Source organism: Eucalyptus grandis, chromosome 3 (genome assembly GCF_016545825.1).
Source record: "Eucalyptus grandis isolate ANBG69807.140 chromosome 3, ASM1654582v1, whole genome shotgun sequence".
NCBI lineage: Eukaryota > Viridiplantae > Streptophyta > Magnoliopsida > Myrtales > Myrtaceae > Eucalyptus > Eucalyptus grandis.
The window spans coordinates 24,738,535-24,749,722 of record NC_052614.1 but is presented as its reverse complement, the minus strand read 5'-3'; the positions used below and the strand labels follow the sequence as shown (position 1 = coordinate 24,749,722).

Here is an 11,188-nt window from a genome sequence, read left to right as displayed (position 1 = left end):
CCTGCTTGCAATCCTCGAAGACTTTCTTGAAGATGACATCTTTCTTTATCCTTGAAAGATTCTTTACTTGACTTTCCCAAGAAAAAATGACAACTTTTTCGAAGATTAAACAATGGAAGAAGATAGGAATGGAAGATCAATGCTTTTTAGGGTTTTTGGAGTTATGCAGAGAGAAACCGACTGTAAATAGCCCAATAGAAAGAGAAAATACCAAACGTCATAAAGGAAGGTGAAAAGGTGCCTTTTTTAACTTAACTGCCTTTTTCAAAAACAAACAACTGCCATTTTAAATTAATTTTGGAAAAGGTAAACTTGTACGGAAATTTACGATAGCATAAATCAGTTATTAATTATCGTACCTTTTCGAGATTTAATATAAAAGAGAATAACTTACAGTCAAGACCCATGATTGTCTGAGTCTGAGAGTCTCGAGACTTTAACTTCTTCAAGCTTAAAGATGTTGAGTCTGGAATGGATGATTTCAAATTGATTTTTCTCCAAAGGCTTTGTAAATATATCCGCCAGTTGGTTCTTTGAGTCAACAAACTGAATCGAAACTTCTCCATTTTGAACATGATCTCTAATGAAGTGATGTCGAATCTCTATATGCTTTGCTCTTGAGTGAAGAATAGGATTTTTGGTAAGATTGATTGCGCTGGTGTTGTCACAGTTTATCTCCGTGCATGAATCTTCAATTCTAAAGTCTCTTAGCTGTTGCTTTATCCACAAAATTTGTGAACAGCAACTTCCGAGAGCTACATACTCTGCTTCTGCTGTAGAAAGAGCTATTGTACTTTGCTTTCTTGAAAACCAAGATATTGTCTTGTTTCCAAGTAACTGACAGGTACCCGAGGTGCTCTTTCTATCAACTCTGCAACCGGCTAGATCTGCGTCTGAGTATCCAAGAAGAGTGAAGTCTCCCTTTTTAGGATACCACAGACCGATACTTGCTGTTGAAGCAATGTACTTGATAATACGCTTTGCAGCACTTAGATGAGATTCTTTAGGGTCTGCTTGAAATCTAGCACAAATGCAAACACTAAACAAAATGTCAGGTCTAGAAACAGTAAGATAAAGAAGTGAACCGATGATGCTCCTGTATAGCTTCTGGTCAACTTTCTTTCCTCCTTCATCTTTGTCTATCTTCAAGGAACTTGACATTGGTATATCAGTCTTTTTGCAATTTTCCAATCCAAACTTCTTGACAAGATCATTAGCATATTTTTCTTGATGAATGAATGTCCCTTCCTTCAATTGTTTCACTTGAAGTCCAAGAAAGAAGGTTAACTCTCCCATCATGCTCATTTCAAATTCATCCTGCATAGACTTAGAGAATTTTTTGCACAGACTTTCATTAGAGGATCCAAAAATAATATCATCAACATATATTTGAACAAGCAAAAAACTTTTGCTTTCTCTTTTGATAAACAGAGTAGTATCTACTTTACCTTTGACAAAGCCAGTTTGTATTAAAAACTTACTTAGCCTGTCATACCAAGCTCGAGGTGCTTGCTTTAAACCATACAAGGCATTTTTCAGTCTAAATACTGAGTCTGGCTTCTTTGGATCTTCAAACCCAGGTGGTTGTTCCACATAGACTTCCTCATGGATAAATCCATTTAGGAAAGCGCTTTTGACATCCATTTGGAATAACCTGAAATTCTTATAGCAAGCAAAAGCAAGTAATAATTGAATTGCTTCTAACCTTGCTACTGGTGCGTAAGTCTCATCATAGTCTATCCCTTCCTCTTGCGTATATCCCTTGGCCACGAGTCTTGCTTTGTTTCTTACGACTTTTCCTTTCTCGTTCATCTTGTTCCTAAAAACCCATTTAGCTCCAATAATAGATTTACCTTTTGGTTTAGAAGTCAATTCCCAGACATCATTAATGCTGAATTGTCTGAGTTCCTCTTGCATAGCTTCAATCTAGCTTTCATCAGATAAAGCTTCTTCTATGCTTTTGGGTTCTACTTCAGAAATAAGAGCCACAGCACTAGACTCTTCGCGCCTTTTGGATCTTGTGCCAATTCCTTCATTAATGTCGCCAATAATGAGATCTTTGGGATGACTGGACTTATGCTTCCAGTTACTGGTTGATTCATCAGATTGATGATCACTTCCTTTATTTGAATCTTCAGTAATCGTTTGTTGCTGGTCTTTCAGAGTCTGGGCTGCTTCTTGAGATTTAGACTTTGTAGAGTCTGGAGCAGGTTCAGTTTCTTCAAGATGAGTCTGGATAGATTCATTTTGCATAGAATCTTGGAATTTGACATTCATTGATTCCTCCACAGATTGACTCTTCTTGTTATAGACTCCGTACGCTTTGCTGGATGTAGAATATCCAAGAAAGATGCCTTCGTTTGATTTTTCTTCAAACTTACCAACTCGATCATTTGCATTTTTCAATATAAAGCATTTGCATCCAAATATGTGAAAATATGAAACAATAGGCTTCTTTCCTTTGAATAATTCATAGGGGGTTTTTTCTAGAATAGGCCTTAGAAAAACTCTATTGATAATATAACATGCTGTTGAAACAGCTTCAGCCCAAAATCGTGAAGAGACGTTACTTTCAATTAAGAGAGTTCTAGCCATTTCTTGAAGAGATCTATTATTTCTTTCCACAACTCCATTTTGCTCTGGAGTATATGGAGAGGAAAACACATGCTGAAAACCCGATTCATCACAGAATTTTGTAAAATCTTGATTTTCAAATTCGCCTCCATGGTCTGTTCTTATACTTGAGATAGCATATCTTTTTTTCATTTTGAACTCTTTTAGCAAACTTTTCAAAATAAGAGAAGGTTTCAGACTTACTTGCCAGGAAGTATACCCAAGTAAATCGAGAGTAGTCATCCATAATTACGAGGCAATATTTCTTACCTCCAATGCTTTGAGTTCTGGTTGGTCCAAAGAGATCCATATGCAAAAGCTGCAGCACACGATTAGTGGAAACTTGATTTATTGGTTTAAAGGAATTTCTTACCTGCTTTCCCAATACGCATGGTGTGCATAGATCAGACTTTTGGTAAGATAAATTGGGTAGACCACGAACAAGCTTCTTTGCTGAAATTTTGGCTATCTGCTTCATATTAATGTGCTCAAGCTTTATGTGCCATAAGCTTGCTTCGTCTTGAATTGAGATTAAACATTGTGATTCATCTAGTTTCACATCCAAGAGGTAGATATTTCCATGTCTTCGACCCATAAACGACTGAGTAGAGTCTTTACTGGTTCCTGAACATATTCCCTCTTAAAAATTGATTTTGAAACCTGTATCACACAGCTGACTGATACTGAGCAGATTGTAGTTAAGTCCTTTCACTAGGAAAACATTGCTTATTATGAGGTTTCCAATCTTTACAGTTCCAAATCCCACAATTCTTCCTTTGCTGTTTCCTCCAAAAGAGACTTTTCCACCATTTACTTGAATGAGCTTTATGAAGCAATTTGAATCTCCTGTCATATGTCTTGAGCATCCACTATCCAGATACCATTTTACCTTTTTCTTGATAGTGACCTGCATTTAAAAGAGAAACTCAAGCTTTCTTTGGTACCCATATTTTCTTGGGTCCATTGGTGTTAGTATGATATGCAGTATTTGCCCATATTTTCTTAACAGGTTTCCAGACCATAGGACACTCTTTTTCAAAATGATCTGCACTATTGCACTTTGAACATCTGAGAGCATTTCGACCTACTAGTTTTACAAAAACCTTTTTGAAATATTTTTGTAAGTATCTCTTGTAGGTCTTTGCTTAATTCTTTCATTTACTTTAGGAAAATCAATTAAAGGAATTGTTTCTTCTGTCATTCCTAAACCAGATTTATTGAAATAGGGTCTTTGTGCAGAAAGAATTTTCTCAAGTTTCTCATAACCTAATGAAAATCTTTTTGAAACATTTGATAAGTCATTTTTAAAAAATGCATTTTCTTTTAAGAGATTGACTTCACTTTCTTTAAGAGAAGAAACATTCATGTCTAAACATTTCAACTTTTCTTTCAAAACAATCTCCTGTTGTTTTAGTGTAGAGTTTTCCTTTTTTTAGTTCGGAAATCCTTTTGAGAGAAGTCTTAAGACTAAAACATAGCTCATCAATGTATTTAGAAACCTTAACAGGGATTTTAAAGTTACTTACCTCTAATTCACTGTCTAAGTCTGAGTCTGTTTCAGAGTTTGAATCTGAGTTTGATTGTGCCATCGGACATATGTTGGCATAATCATCATCACTTTCTTCACACTCTGTGTCACTCCAGGTTTCTGCTTTAAGAGCCTTTCGATACTTTTCAGCTTTTCCTTTCTTCTTTCTTAGAAGAGGACAGTTGGGTCTGATGTGTCCCTTTTTCTTGCATTCAAAGCAGACTACATCTTTGTTTGATTCATCATCATCAACAAACTTGGTCTGTTGCTTTTGAAAGCTCTGTTTCTTTGGATTGAATCTTCTTCCTTTTCTGTTAAGTTTTCTGAACCTTTTTATCATAAGAGCAAGCTCCTCATCGTCCATATCGTCTTCAAAATCTGTAACATCATAATCATCATTGGATTTTAATGCAATGGATTTCTTACCTTTAGGATCTTCATCTTCATTGATTCGCTCCACTTCATAAGACTGAGGAGTTCCAACCAACTCATCGACAGATGGTGGCATGATTCTTTGTGTTTCTCTTATTGAGGTATTTATATGATTCCAATCCTTGGAGAGTCCACGCAGTAGTTTGTTTACCTTCATGGGATCAGAAATTGGTTGACCTTGATTTTCAAGACCATTCACGATATCTGTAAAACGGCTAAACATGTCAGTTATAGATTCTCCTGATTTCATTTTGAAGGCTTCGTATTGACCGATGAGAATGTTGATTCTGGTTTCCTTCACTCGATCTGTTCCTTCATAGGTGATATGTAATCTATCCCAGACTTCTTTTGCTGTAACACAAGAAGATATTCTGTTATATTCACTAGGTGACAAAGCACAATATAAAGAATAAATTGCTTTTGCATCGAGTGCTTGTCTCTTGATTATCTCTTCCTGAGTCATTTCTCTTGACTCAACAGTTTCTTTTCCTCTCTCTGAGACAGATGCAGTTTTAGGAGTGATTCCCTTTTCTACAACGTCCCATTCCAGAGGATCCTTTGACGTAGGAATGCTTTCATCTTGTTTTTCCAGATGTTGTAATCCTTTCCATCAAAGTAGGGTGGTCTGGTATTGCTTTGCCCTTCCACCAGCCCTGGAGCTAGCATACTAGCCATGGATCTTTAACTCTGAAGTAAAACACTTCAAACAAAGTGAGTACACAGGCTCTGATACCAATTGATATAGCTAGTATAAGCACCTAGAGGGGGGTGAATAGGTGTAAAAATAATTTCTCGAGATATGAAAACAATACTAGGCAGACAATAGAAAGGAGGCTCCCCTTTAGTTAATAGAACGAACTGTTATCAAAGTAAAACAGAGAGTTGGGAAGAGAAAATTCAACACGAGGTTTATAGTGGTTCGGCTTGTTCCAAGCCTACGTCCACTATTCTGCACGGACAGCCCACTGGCTGGATTTCACTATGAACAAAAGAGATGTTACAGCAATGCTCTCCCTTGATTCCACAGTATGGATATTCTACCACACTTCCTCAAAGTATCTCACGGTATAAACTCTCTTTTGTATACAAGGTTTTCGCTCAGCAAATGAATTGACTACGAATCAAGGAGCTTCAGACTTTGGAATTCTTCTATCGCACACCCACTCGAACAACTGGAACATCTTCCTTTTATACTCCTTTATGCCATCATACCCATTGGCACTTACCAAAGGAATTCTTCCAATCTTCCCGTTGGACAGAATCAATTAGGAAGATCATCCGAGCTATTAAAGGAACATGTCGATAGCCCATCAATCATGCTCGCCCATACAATCAGGATCTTGGTTTCCATAAGTAGAACCTTCCAAGAATACTTCGCCAATCATCGGATCCTTAATCAATCTTGATTCGAATAAAAGAATCTGTTATGTCTCATCCAGCCAAGAGATCTTCTCGAGTTGATAAGGCTAAATCCTCAATGAATCACTCAGTTCTGGATAGCCTTACTTCAACGGATTACAAACTGTCACTGAGAATAGATTTTTAAGTCTTGAGTCTAGCAGTCCGGAAGTCTTCAGACTTTGAATAGTAGAGTCTGCAAATCTTCAGACTAGACTGATAGAAACGTTTTGTCAGCTTCAAAATATTCCAGAAAGATTTCTCTAACACCTTGAAGAGGTCAGGTCGCAACAAGAAGCTGCTTCTTGTCTGAACCCTCTAGCCCTCAACTACACCCTGCCCTCATCGGACCGGATTGTTTCACATAGAGCCATGAGTGACATCTGTCCAAGCATTTGTGTATACCGTCATCTGAGGCTTCTTCATTTAAATGAGAAAACCATTGCTATTGACGCAGGGCAATACATTTTATGTGATTCATTTCCCTACCTAGTACCATTGAGGGCTTTCGTGACTGATAAAATCAATCAGGAAGTTATGGTCCTTCAATCTCTGAAATTTTTAAGGGAAGACATAGAAGATAAAACTGTCTTTGGCAGAATTTTGGAGGTATAGCAAGGCTGATGCCTCCACATTGAGCTTAAACTATTAGCGAGCTCAAAATCACTTGGGATTACCGTGTTGAGAAGGCCGACTTGAAATGTGCTAAGGATACTATGGCCTTTTTTTTTCTGTCTTCCTCACACACCAATATGGTAGAATAATTTCTGTTAAAGTTCTTAGGTCACAATTCATGCTGATTGATCGATTATTATCGCCAAAACAATTTCTGATAAATCGATGAAATACATGTCCTTTCAGAGTAATTCCTGTTTAGAACAATTTGCATGAATAGAGTGTGTCTGCTTTACATCTTCAAAGGATATCATGGCTCGAAAGGGACACCTACGTGTGCGAACATGACCTATACAGGACCAAATGGAGAGGAGGCAGAAATTGGCCGACAGGCGAAACCCTGCCCACCCACGATAGGCTCCAGTAATCGTCAGCTTTTTTGACATGCTAGGACATTTGCACGAACTGAGACAAATAATTGCCGATGAGATAGATCGACCAATTACTTTTCGGTCTTCGTCAAGCCCTAGTGTGAAGGTGACTTGGCCGTGACAGTATATATCCCAGTTTCCAAATGGAGGAATGAGTATTCCGAAACTCTCTTTTTAGATATCCAAACATGGCGTCCGACCTCCACATAGCCGCTGTAAAAGGGAATGTGCCTTCTTTGCTTGAATTGCTCGCAAAAGATAAGCTGCTTCTCGATAGAATCGTGCCTGGGAATCAAATTGAGACTCCTTTGCACATTGCAGCTTTGCTCGGACACTTGGATTTCGTGGAAGAGGTCCTAGCTCGAAAGGCCGAGCTGGCAAAAGAGAAAGATTCTCTGGGATCGACCCCTCTTCATCTCGCATCCACAAAAGGGCACCTTAACATAGTGGTAAGCTTGTTAAGAGTCGACCCTGATTTATGTTTTTTTTGTGACAATTATGAAAGAAACCCTCTTCATATTGCGGCCATTAAAGGCCATGTGGATGTGTTGGAATACTTAGTTCGAGTGAGACCTGATGCAGCTCGTCGTGCTGCGGAAAATGGCCAGACAATTATGCATTTATGCGTGACTTATAATAGACTAGATGCTTTGAGACTTTTGATAGATATCTTAGGCGGAGATCTCATCAACTCGAGGGATGTACATGGCAACACGATTTTGCATTTGGCTGGTGCAGATGGAGATACTAAGGTACGTTCATACAACCAAACCTCTGCAATGGTCAAATTTAGAGAGCTTATTAGTAAAAAAGGGTGGTTCTAAGATATGTGAGTGTCCTAGAAATATTCAGAAGCTAAAAGATATCCATTTATAAATCATCGTAGGTTATGATATTTAAAAAAGAAGGAAATTATTGGTCCATATAATAAACTACAACTTTACACTTCACGTTATTTTGCTACTAATTTTATCTATGAGTACCCCTTTATGAAGTCATCAAATAATAGTCATAAAGACTAGAAGGCTGAAAAACGTTAGTAGCAAAGTTAATTATGAAAAGTATGTAACATGGGCTTGTCTAGTTCAAATTTGACCCCAATTGGTACATTCTGGTGTTACTCCTTTTCAGACTATGCTCTTCCTGACTAATAAAGGAGTTAAACCAAACATTAAGAACTCCAAAGGTTTCACAGCACTCGACCTATTAGCACAAAGTGAAAGGGAGAAAAGAAACCTATTAGCACAAAGTGAAAGCGAGGAAAGAAAGAGAAAGTGGCAAAACAATATGCAGAAGACGCTAATGGTGGTAGCGACATTGCTAGCTACCATGACATACCAAGCCGGTATTACCCCACCTGGCGGCCTTTGGGAAGGAGACTCGGATGATGCAAAGAGTTTAGAAGATTATGCAAGCAGTCCAAAAAGTTATGCGGGTGAATCTGTAATGGCATTTCAGCACTGGGAAATGTACCAGGTTTTCTTAACTTGTAACACGATAAGCTTCATCGCATCGCTTAGCATCATGATGCTCTTCATAAGTGGTCTTCCTCTAAAGCGGCATCGGATCACCACGTGGCTTGTAATGCTGACTATGTGGGTTGCGATAACCTTTGCGGCAGCAACTTATGCCATCTCCATATCTGAACAGGATTCTTCCAGTAATGCAAGTGGATATGTAGTGCTTGCATGGATTGGATTGATGGCTATTCTTTTCCTGTGCCACTTTATTCGTTTAATCGTGAAATTGGTGCGCAAGGTTCGAGGATGCATCTGCCAAGTAGCACATATGATTGCAAATGCATTTAGTCCAGCAGGAACGGCCTGAGCCCTATGGGCATAAAAGAGCGGATGCTATACAGTGTATGTGTTGTTCAGTGTGCCGATTAGACAACTTAGCTACGATGCATAAGAGTATGGCATGTGTTTGTGAAAACAATGAATGTTCTAAGTGTGTTGAATTTATGTAAAAGTTTGAATTTAGATGTATAATGGATGGCTGTTTTATTTGATTTGATTTGTGGCAGTCAAAAAAAAAAAAAAAAAAAAACAGAATGACTTACTGGATTTAAAGTCCAAAAATCTCAGCCATGGGATCAATTTTATATAGAGTAACCTGAACAAGTTAAAGCGGTAATTTATTGACAATTAAGGAAGTCTGTTCCGGTGGAATTGCAAATTTTAAGATTAATTACGGAAATTCATGACAGTCAAAAGGATTATTACATACGGATAGGACCCATTGATTACGAATATGAAGGATTATTTATGTAGATTTACCAATAATAGGGAAATATAAAAGTAAACTTTAGGTTGCTTAGATTTCTCAATAAAAGTTATGGTCATTAAGACCTTTCGAGCCCACGCTTACTTGAGGTAATTTACTATCTATGAAGGTAGAGAACTGACTACCATCTACACGGACATGCGACCGATTTATGATGATTGATGTCAAGCCTCTTATGACAATTTCAAGTACCTTACTATCATAATAGTTTATTGCTCGGTGATACGAAATTCTTGTTTCAAACTGTATTAGCTCAATTACCACACAGAGGGGAAAGTACTAATTAGACATGCGATTGAGATCGTGATGATTTCAGGCAGATTACAATTGCTGGAGTTATAATTATTAAGGATAGGAACTACAAGTTATGACTAGTTGAGGAAAATTACCCTTAGGACGATTATTTAGTAATTGCATCGTCAAGTTACAAAATATAAAAGGATGTTATTACTAATAATGGAATAATTCAAAATAATCAACTACCGATTTTGACTAATTGAAGAAAATTATTATAATGCTGGATAATTGCTAGTGACAACATCGCCAGGTTATCTTGCTGTTCATAAATTATCTTTCCCTTCTCCAATTTATGATCATTTCTTTTTGCTGATCATACCTTCAAATGTTAACTGGTTTTCGAACAGAAATGGGCAATGAAATGTAGAGCAAGAATGTTGATTGCTCATTGTGCTTAATTTTTTTGCTAGCTCTAAATCATTTGCGATTATTTTGGTAGGAAGACTAATCGCAAATGCACTTATGACACTATTGCTCATTTCAAGCATCTTCCCGAGACAACTCATAAAGTTGAATAATCCTCCTAAAGAATCAGGTAATGTGCAGTCTCAAATAAGGCTATAATGGAAGTCTTTGAAGCTGACATGCTGCTTTTAGGGAATCAGGGGATACAATTGGGGGCCATTTCGTGGTGATACTGTTTGCATTTGATCTATGTAGGTCAAGGTCATGCGTTCACACTCGTCCATATTCAAAAGAAAAGGAGAGGAATGATGTTGACATATCTCTTATTGGTTGGTGAAAGTATTGTAGAAAATTATTGTCACTAATCTTAGCCAATCATGTCTAACATCATGTGAAGGCCTTGGGGACTATGACACTTTGTTTATATGTCAAGAGTCTATGATATATTAACTGTTCCACTCCACATCAATTTTTCAATGTAAAACTTCTTTAACATAATTCACACGCGCATTTAATATTTTTAATATATCCATACAGAGGAATAATTTCTCTAAAGTGCCTGGGAGACTGGCTCATTCCATTTGATCGAGTGTTGGTGCAAAAACTGTTTCTCACACTTTGATGAAATTCATGTCCATTCAAAGTAATTTATGTCCACAACAGTTTTCATGAATAGAGGTTTGAGGCATGTGTTACATGTGTTAACTTGACCTATCTAAGGACCAGATGGAGACGAAACTCGTCAGAAAATGGCCGACAGGCGAATCCCCACTTACCCTCGATATGGCTCCAAGAATCATCACCTTTTCTGACATCCTTGGACATTTGCGCGAACTGGGCCGAATAATTGCTGTTGAGAAAGATCTATCAAACATTTTTTGGTCTTCGTCAAGCGTACTGCGAAGGTTCACTTGATTGGGATAATGTATATTCAAATTTGCGAATGGAGGAGTGAGGTTTTCGAAACTCTCTTCCTAGAAATCCAAAAATGGAGTCTAAGCTCTCCAAAGCCGCTGTGAGAGAAAGCATGCCTCCTTTACTTGAGTTGCTCGCAAAAGATAAGCTGCTTCTTGACAGAATCATGACTGGAAATCATACTGAGACTCCTCTGCACATCGTAGCTGTTGACACTCAAAATTACTGTTATTGTCATGTGCTAGTCACAAGGGATATAGACATTCAA

The 11,188-nt window shown here is 37.7% G+C and overlaps 1 protein-coding gene across 2 annotated transcripts; it reads left to right on the top strand.

Annotated features, from left to right (window-relative positions):
* Positions 1 to 7,155: 7,155 nt before the first annotated feature.
* On the top strand, positions 7,156 to 9,030 carry LOC104437029 (ankyrin repeat-containing protein BDA1). 2 transcript variants are annotated; one of them, XM_018870748.2, is made up of 3 exons: positions 7,156 to 7,769; positions 8,149 to 8,233; positions 8,267 to 9,030. In XM_018870748.2, exons 1-3 carry the CDS (start codon positions 7,206 to 7,208, stop codon positions 8,842 to 8,844), a joined length of 1,227 nt encoding a protein of 408 aa, XP_018726293.1. In that variant the 5' UTR covers positions 7,156 to 7,205; the 3' UTR covers positions 8,845 to 9,030. The 2 variants fall into 2 exon arrangements, with proteins under 2 accessions (XP_018726293.1, XP_010048192.1); XM_010049890.3 differs by having other exon boundaries at positions 7,157 to 7,769; positions 8,149 to 9,030.
* The last annotated feature ends 2,158 nt before the right edge of the window (positions 9,031 to 11,188 follow it).

Coding starts and splice junctions, on each gene's coding strand:
- LOC104437029 (XM_010049890.3), top strand. CDS start 7,206: ATGGCGTCCGACCTCCACATAGCCGCTGTAAAAGGGAATGTGCCTTCT. Junction 7,770..8,148: donor GTGCAGATGGAGATACTAAG/GTACGTTCATAC, acceptor ACTCCTTTTCAG/ACTATGCTCTTCCTGACTAA.